The sequence below is a fragment of the Salmo trutta genome, unplaced genomic scaffold (assembly GCF_901001165.1).
Source record: "Salmo trutta unplaced genomic scaffold, fSalTru1.1, whole genome shotgun sequence".
In the NCBI taxonomy this organism is placed as follows: Eukaryota; Metazoa; Chordata; class Actinopteri; order Salmoniformes; family Salmonidae; genus Salmo; species Salmo trutta.
Window position 1 is genome coordinate 1859365 of NW_021823319.1, and position 7995 is coordinate 1867359.

Consider the following 7995-nt stretch of genomic DNA (forward strand, 5'->3'; position numbering starts at 1 on the left):
CTGTCAGAAACCTGTTTTCCTGGTCCTTATCGCTGTCCTCAAAAATGTGGATTTGTCTTCCCTTGCAGATGCCTTTCTTCGTGGTGTAGCTGAAATGGCTAGTTACAGCTGTATGCCAGGCAGTAGTGTGGTCTGTGTAAAATAGCAGGTTTGTAACAGTCCCGTTTTGTGAGCAGTCGGCAAACAAAGTTTCTGGGTTCTCCCTCAGAATTCGGTGTTTAAAGTTGATTCTTCCCTTCTCTGATTTAATTTCTGCCGGGTATTCAAAAAACAACGGAGAAAGTCTCTCAGTCTCTGCCGTTACTGTCGATGCTAGCGCTGCCTCAGTGGCCATGTTGCTATGGTTACCACCAGTAAACGGTTAGAGCTAGACGGTGAGCTAGCTGACAGATTTGAATTTGGCTAGCTACCACGATGAAGATTGGTCTTTTTACTCACTCTCTGTCAATCTTTTCCTCCTGTTTTGATCTTCAGTTGTACAATTAGATTACCTATACATTTTTTGCTAATTTAGTCGTGTCAATCTCGCTCTTAACAACCAAAAAGTTATAACAAGTCAGGAGCTGTTCTTCTGCATGACTTCTCTCTCTCTCTCTATATATATATATATGTCTCTGTTATCTGTTATCTGTCTCTCTGTCTCTCTCTCTCTCTCTCTCTCTCTCTCTCTCTCTCTCTCTGTCTCTCTCTGTCTCTCTCTCTCTCTCTCTGTATCTCTCTCTCTCTCTCTCTGTCTCTCTCTCTCTCTCTCTGTATCTCTCTCTCTCTCTCTCTCTCTCTGTCTCTCTCTCTGTCTCTCTCTCTCTCTCTCTCTCTCTCTCTCTCTCTCTCTCTCTCTCTCTCTGTCTCTCTGTCTCTCTCTCTGTCTCTCTCTGTCTCTCTCTGTCTCTCTCTCTCTCTCTCTCTCTCTCTCTCTCTCTCTCTCTCTCTAATTCAATTGGGCTTTATTGGCATGTGGAAACATATGTTGCTGCTGTGATGGAACACTGTGGTGTTTCACCCAGTAGATATGGGAGTTTATCAAAATTGGATTTGTTTTTGAATCCTTTGTGGGTCTGTGTAATCTGAGGGAAAATATGTGTCTCTAATATGGTCATACATTTAGCAGGAGGTTAGGAAGTTCAGCTCAACTTTCACCTTTTGTGGGCAGTGTTGCACATAGCCTGTCTGCTCTTGAGAGCCAGGTCTTCCTACGGCGGCCTTTCTCAATAGCAAGGCTATGCTCACTGAGTCTGTACATAGTCAAAGATTTCCTTAAGTTTGGGTCAATCACAGTGGTCAGGTTTTCTGCCACTGTGTTCTCTCTGTTTAGGGCCAAATAGCATTCTAGTTTGCTCTGTTTTTGTATTAATTCTTTCCAATGCATCAGGTAATTATCTTTTTGTTTTTTCATGATTTGGTTGGGTCTAATTGTCCTGAGGCTCTGTGGGGTGTGTTTGTGTGTGTGAACAGAGCCCCAGGAACCAGCTTGCTTAGGGGACTCTTCTCCAGGTTCAAATCAAATCACATTGTGTTAGTCACATGCGCCAAATACAACAGGTGTAGACCTCACAGTGAAATGCTGAATACAACAGGTATTCAGCATTTCACCTCACAGTGATTTCACCTCACATGCTTACAAGCCCCTAACCATCAGTGCAGTTTAAAAATATACACTGCTCAAAAAAATAAAGGGAACATTAAACAGCACAATGTAACTCCAAGTCAATCACACTTCTGTGAAATCAAACTGTCCACTTAGGAAGCAACAATGATTGACAATAAATTTCACATGCTGTTGTGCAAATGGAATAGACAACAGGTGGAAATTATAGGCAATTAGCAAGACACCCCCAATAAAGGAGTGGTTCGGCAGGTGGTGACCACAGACCACTTCTCAGTTCCTATGCTTCCTGGCTGATGTTTTGGTCACTTTTGAATGCTGGCGGTGCTTTCACTCTAGTGGTAGCATGAGACGGAGTCTACAACCCACACAAGTGGCTCAGGTAGTGCAGCTCATCCAGGATGGCACATCAATGCGAGCTGTGGCAAGAAGCTTTGCTGTGTCTGTCAGCGTAGTGTCCAGAGCATGGAGGCGCTACCAGGAGACAGGCCAGTACATCAGGAGACGTGGAGGAAGTCGTAGGAGGGCAACAACCCAGCAGCAGGACCGCTACCTCCGCCTTTGTGCAAGGAGGAGCAGGAGGAGCACTGCCAGAGCCCTGCAAAATGACCTCCAGCAGGCCACAAATGTGCATGTGTCTGCTCAAACGGTCAGAAACAGACTCCATGAGGGTGGTATGAGGGCCCGACGTCCACAGGTGGGGGTTGTGCTTACAGCCCAACACCGTGCAGGACGTTTGGCATTTGCCAGAGAACACCAAGATTGGCAAATTCGCCACTGGCGCCCTGTGCTCTTCACAGATGAAAGCAGGTTCACACTGAGCACATGTGACAGACGTGACAGAGTCTGGAGACGCCGTGGAGAACGTTCTGCTGCCTGCAACATCCTCCAGCATGACCGGTTTGGTGGTGGGTCAGTCATGGTGTGGGGTGGCATTTCTTTGAGGGGCCAGCCCTCCATGTGCTCGCCAGAAGTAGCCTGACTGCCATTAGGTACCGAGATGAGATCTTCAGACCCCTTGTGAGACCATATGCTGGTGCGGTTGACCCTGGGTTCCTCCTAATGCAAGACAATGCTAGACCTCATGTGGCTGTAGTGTGTCAGCAGTTCCTGCAAGAGGAAGGCATTGATGCTATGGACTGGCCCGCCCATTCCCCAGACCTGAATCCAATTGAGCACATCTGGGACATCATGTCTCGCTCCATCCACCAACGCCACGTTGCACCACAGACTGTCCAGGAGTTGGCAGATGCTTTAGTCTAGGTCTGGGAGGAGATCCCTCAGGAGACCATCCGCCACCTCATCAGGAGCATGCCCAGGCATTGTTGGGAGGTCGTACAGGCACGTGGAGGCCACACACACTACTGAGCCTCATTTTGACTTGTTTTAAGGACATTACATCAAAGTTGGATCAGCCTGTAGTGTGGTTTTCCACTTTAATTTTGAGTGTGACTCCAAATACAGACCTCCATGGGTTGATAAATTTGATTTCCATTGATTCATTTTGTGTGATTTTGTTGTCAGCACATTCAACTATGTAAAGAAAAAAGTATTTAATAAGATTATTTCATTCATTCAGATCTAGGATGTGTTATTTTAGTGTTCCCTTTATTTTTTAGAGCAGTATATATATAAAAAAATATATAAAAAATATATATATTATTATATATTTTTTTAAATACGAATAAGAATAAGTAATAAAAGTAATTAAAGAGTAAAATAACAGTAGTGAGGCTATATACAGGGTATTACGGTACAGAGTCAATGTGGAGGCTATATACAGGGTATTACGGTACAGAGTCAATGTGGAGGCTATATACAGGGTGTTACGGTACAGAGTCAATGTGGAGGCTATATACAGGGGGTACCGGTACAGAGTCAATGTGGAGGCTATATACAGGGTATTACGGTACAGAGTCAATGTGGAGGCTATATACAGGGTGTTACGGTACAGAGTCAATGTGGAGGCTATATACAGGGGGTACCGGTACAGAGTCAATGTGGAGGCTATATACAGGGTGTTACGGTACAGAGTCAATGTGGAGGCTATATACAGGGGGTACCGGTACAGAGTCAATGTGGAGGCTATATACAGGGGCTACCGGTATAGAGTCAATGTGGAGACTATATACAGGGTATTACGGTACAGAGTCAATGTGGAGGCTATATACAGGGGATACCGGTACAGAGTCAATGTGGAGGCTATATACAGGGTGTTACGGTACAGAGTCAATGTGGAGGCTATATACAGGGTGTTACGGTACAGAGTCAATGTGGAGGCTATATACAGGGTGTTACGGTACAGAGTCAATGTGGAGGCTATATACAGGGGGTACCGGTACAGAGTCAATGTGGAGGCTATATACAGGGTGTACCGGTACAGAGTCAATGTGGAGGCTATATACAGGGTGTTACGGTACAGAGTCAATGTGGAGGCTATATACAGGGTGTTACGGTACAGAGTCAATGTGGAGGCTATATACAAGGTGTTACGGTACAGAGTCAATGTGGAGGCTATATACAGGGTATTACGGTACAGAGTCAATGTGGAGGCTATATACAGGGGGTACCGGTACAGAGTCAATGTGGAGGCTATATACAGGGTGTTACGGTACAGAGTCAATGTGGAGGCTATATACAGGGGGGTACTGGTACAGAATCAATGTGGAGACTATATACAGGGGGTACCGGTACAGAGTCAATGTGGAGGCTATATACAGGGGGTACCGGTACAGAGTCAATGTGGAGGCTATATACAGGGGGTACCGGTACAGAGTCAATGTGGAGGCTATATACAGGGGGTACCGGTACAGAGTCAATGTGGAGGCTATATACAGGGGGTACCGATATAGAGTCAATGTGGAGGCTATATACAGGGAGTACCGGTACAGAGTCAATGTGGAGGCTATATACAGGGAGTACCGGTACAGAGTCAATGTGGAGGTTATATACAGGGGGTACCGATATAGAGTCAATGTGCAGGGGCACCGGTTAGTCGAGGTAATTGTGGTAGTATGTACATGTAGGTAGAGTTATTAAAGTGACTATGCATAGATGATAACAACAAAGAGTAGCAGTGTCTCCTCCCTATGCAAATAGTCTGGGTGGCCATTTGATTAGATGTTCAGGAGTCTTATGGCTTGGGGGGTAGAAGCTGTTTAGAAGCCTCTTGGACCTAGACTTGGTGCTCCTGTACTGCTTGCCGTGAGGTAGCAGAGAGGACCGTCTATGACTAGGGTGGCTGGAGTCTGACAATTGGATGGCAGGAAGCTTGGCCCCAGTGATGTACTCTGTAATGCCTTGCAGTCAGAGGCCGAGCAGTTGCCGTACCAGGCAGTGACGCAACCAGTCAGGATGCTCTCGATGATGCAGCTGTAGAACATTTTGAGAATCTGAGGACCCCATGCCAAATCTTTTCAGTCTCCAGAAGGGGAATAGGTTTTGTCGTGCCCTCTCCACGACTGTCTTGGTGTGCTTGGACCATGTTGGTTCATCTCTCTGTAGGTGATGGCTTTGTTTTGGAAAGTTTGGGAATCACTTCCTTTTAGGTGGTCACTTTTTCTGGATTTTGATCATTAGCGGGTATCGGCCTAATTCTGCTCTGCATTATTTGGTGTTCTACGTTGTAACCGGAGGATATTTTTTTGCAGAATTCTGCATGCAGAGTCTCAATTTGTTGTTTGTCCCATTTTGTGAATTCTTGGTTGGTGAGCGGACCCCAGACCTCACAACCATAAAGGGCAATGGATTCTATAACTGATTCAAGTATTATCAGCCAGATCCTAATTGGTATGTCAAATTTTCTGTTCCTTTCGATGGCATAGAAGACCCTTCTTGCCTTGTCTCAGCTCGTTCACAGCTTTGTGGAAGTTACCTGTGGCGCTGATGTTTAGGCCGAGGCATGTACAGTATAGTTTTCTGTGTGCTCTAGGGCAACGGTGTCTAGATGGAATTTGTATTTGTGGTCCTGGCAACTGGACCTTTTTTGAAATACCATTATTTTTGTCTTACTGAGATTTACTGTCAGGGCCCAGGTCTGACAGAATCTGTGCAGAAGATCTAGGTGCCTCTCTCTCTCTGTCATTCACTCACTCACTCACTCACTCACTCACTCACTCACACTCCTCTCTTTCTCTCCTTAGCGGCGGACGGGGACTACTGGAGGCTGTTGAACCCAGGAGAGTACAGCATCACGGTGAGGGCTGAGGGCTACAGTGCCAGTAGTAAAGTGTGCGAGGTGGGCTATGACATCGGAGCGACCCGCTGTGACTTCACCGTCAGCCGTACCAACCTATCACGCATCAAAGAGATCATGGAGAGATACAACAAGCAGCCCATCAGACAGCCTCTTAGGCTCCCCGTCAGGCAGCTGCAAGCGCGCAGGCCCGGCCCCAGACACAGGCGCGTGAGGACATCATAGGGACCACCAGGGAGTGTTAGAGAGGAACGAGTAGCCTGGTCCCACACCTGAATGTGCTGTCTTGCCAACACACGTGGTCATTGTTCTGCCAATCCGACAATGACCATAGGGCTTTTGCAGCACAAACAGATCTCGGACAAAGGCTAATGGGGTTGAAGAGAGCAATGAGAGACAGACTCTACCATCTCTCTCTCTCTAGTTCTGATCAAACTGTTCTCTAGTTCTGATCCAACTGTTCTCTAGTTCTGATCCAACTGTTCTCTAGTTCTGATCCAACTGTTCTCTAGTTCTGATCCAACTGTTCTCTAGTTCTGATCAAACTGTTCTCTAGTTCTGATCCAAACTGTTCTCTAGTTCTGATCAAACTGTTCTCTAGTTTTGATCAAACTCTTCTCTAGTTCTGATCCAAACATCTGCTTTGATCGGGACTCCTTTCTCTGTTTTGGAACTCTGTTTTAATAACCGCATCCATTCAGAGTGTTGGTGGAAGTGCAGATTGGAGATTGATGGTAAAGATGGGATATTTGGAGTGATAATGGCGTTTTCTGTATTAAAACAAGGTGCTGTTTTTTTTCAACCATGAATTAAGCTCTCTGGTGCTGGTCTTACTGTAAAATAAGTGTATTTTTTTGTTGTTGGACCATCTTAAAAGTTGCAATGGCTTTCTCTACCAAAGTGTTATTACAGCATACAGGGTTAACCCTAAATATCCGTTTTACTTTGTGCCATTATTTTTGGTAATGAAATTGTCAGTCTGTATTTCAAATGATGAATTTTGACCATGGATATTACCATGTGTGTCTCTCTTCTAAGTCATGCAGTACAGTACCAGCACAAAAAGCAGTAATAACTATCTTATCGACACGTTTACAAGCTTCATCCTTGCAAGTAATATCCTTTTGAAATAAATAAAATGATGCATATATTTTGAATGTAGACAAAGCTCTATATATAATTTTGTTTTATAATGCACACATGTTATTTTTCTGCGTTCAGAAAGGATTTAAAGTCCTACTTCCAGGCTGCTTTTCAGATCATTTATCCCCTGATTTACTTAAACAAAACACACGTCTCAATAGCTGGTCCAGGTATCCTCATGACATCACAAGTTATTAAGGGGGGGGGACTTTCCTCTTTTGTTCTCTACTGCTCCTCTATTGGTCGCAAAGGGAGAAGGCCGATGACATCACGAATTCCCCATCAAACCAACTGTTTAAAAGTTGCAGTTGTGTCAACAAAAAAAACACTATTTTGCTCAAAACGTATTTCTTTTACCCTTTAGTGTGTGTGTGTGTGTGTACTTGACTGTATTTATACACGTCGCTTTTCAACAGTAAAAGTTCAGGAATCGCCGGAGGACATCTTTAATAAAAATATATATATTTATATTTATATTTGAAGAGCTTTGAACACTGTAGTCTCTCTGAAAATCCTACCATGTTATTTGAAGATGTTCTGAAAGGGTTTTGTAGGTTCCGACCCAAAAAGGTCAAATAAAAACAACTAAACATGGTGACAGACGGTTGGCGCCACCATGACAGTAGGATGAAGCTCAATGTTACCTTCAAATCTCCCTAACATCATGTCTAAGACAATATGTCACCAATGTCGAAAACATTTGCAAAATCAACTTGATTGGAGGTACACAACACACTCCCCGCCGCTCATCATGAGCCGAGAACCATATACCGGATTTTTAACGGGGTCGTTAGCAATTGAATTTAACCTAGCTAGCTATCACCAGTCGGATGAGAAGCAAGAGACAAGCAAAGGAAGATAGCTAGCTAGTTATATTGGCTATGGAAGGTTTTTCATATGGTTGAAGTCATCTGTATAAACTAAATCAGAGCACAGACAAATAAGCTAGTGAACATCCTTGGCTGCTGTTATAGCCAGTAGCTTCAAGTCAATAAGACTGTAACATCTCAATGTTGACAATATATCCTAGCTAGCTATATTCTTCCATAAAGCG

General features: G+C 44.5%; 1 protein-coding gene across 2 annotated transcripts in view; it reads left to right on the top strand.

Annotated features, from left to right (window-relative positions):
• LOC115190091 (inactive carboxypeptidase-like protein X2) overlaps positions 1-6959 on the top strand; it is a 101492-nt gene extending 94533 nt beyond the window's left edge. For both annotated transcript variants that reach the window (XM_029748567.1, XM_029748566.1), the window contains one exon: positions 5746-6959. In XM_029748567.1, coding sequence (XP_029604427.1) covers positions 5746-6023 — 278 coding nt within the window. In that variant the 3' untranslated portion in view covers positions 6024-6959. The remainder of the gene's footprint in view (positions 1-5745) is intronic.
• The last annotated feature ends 1036 nt before the right edge of the window (positions 6960-7995 follow it).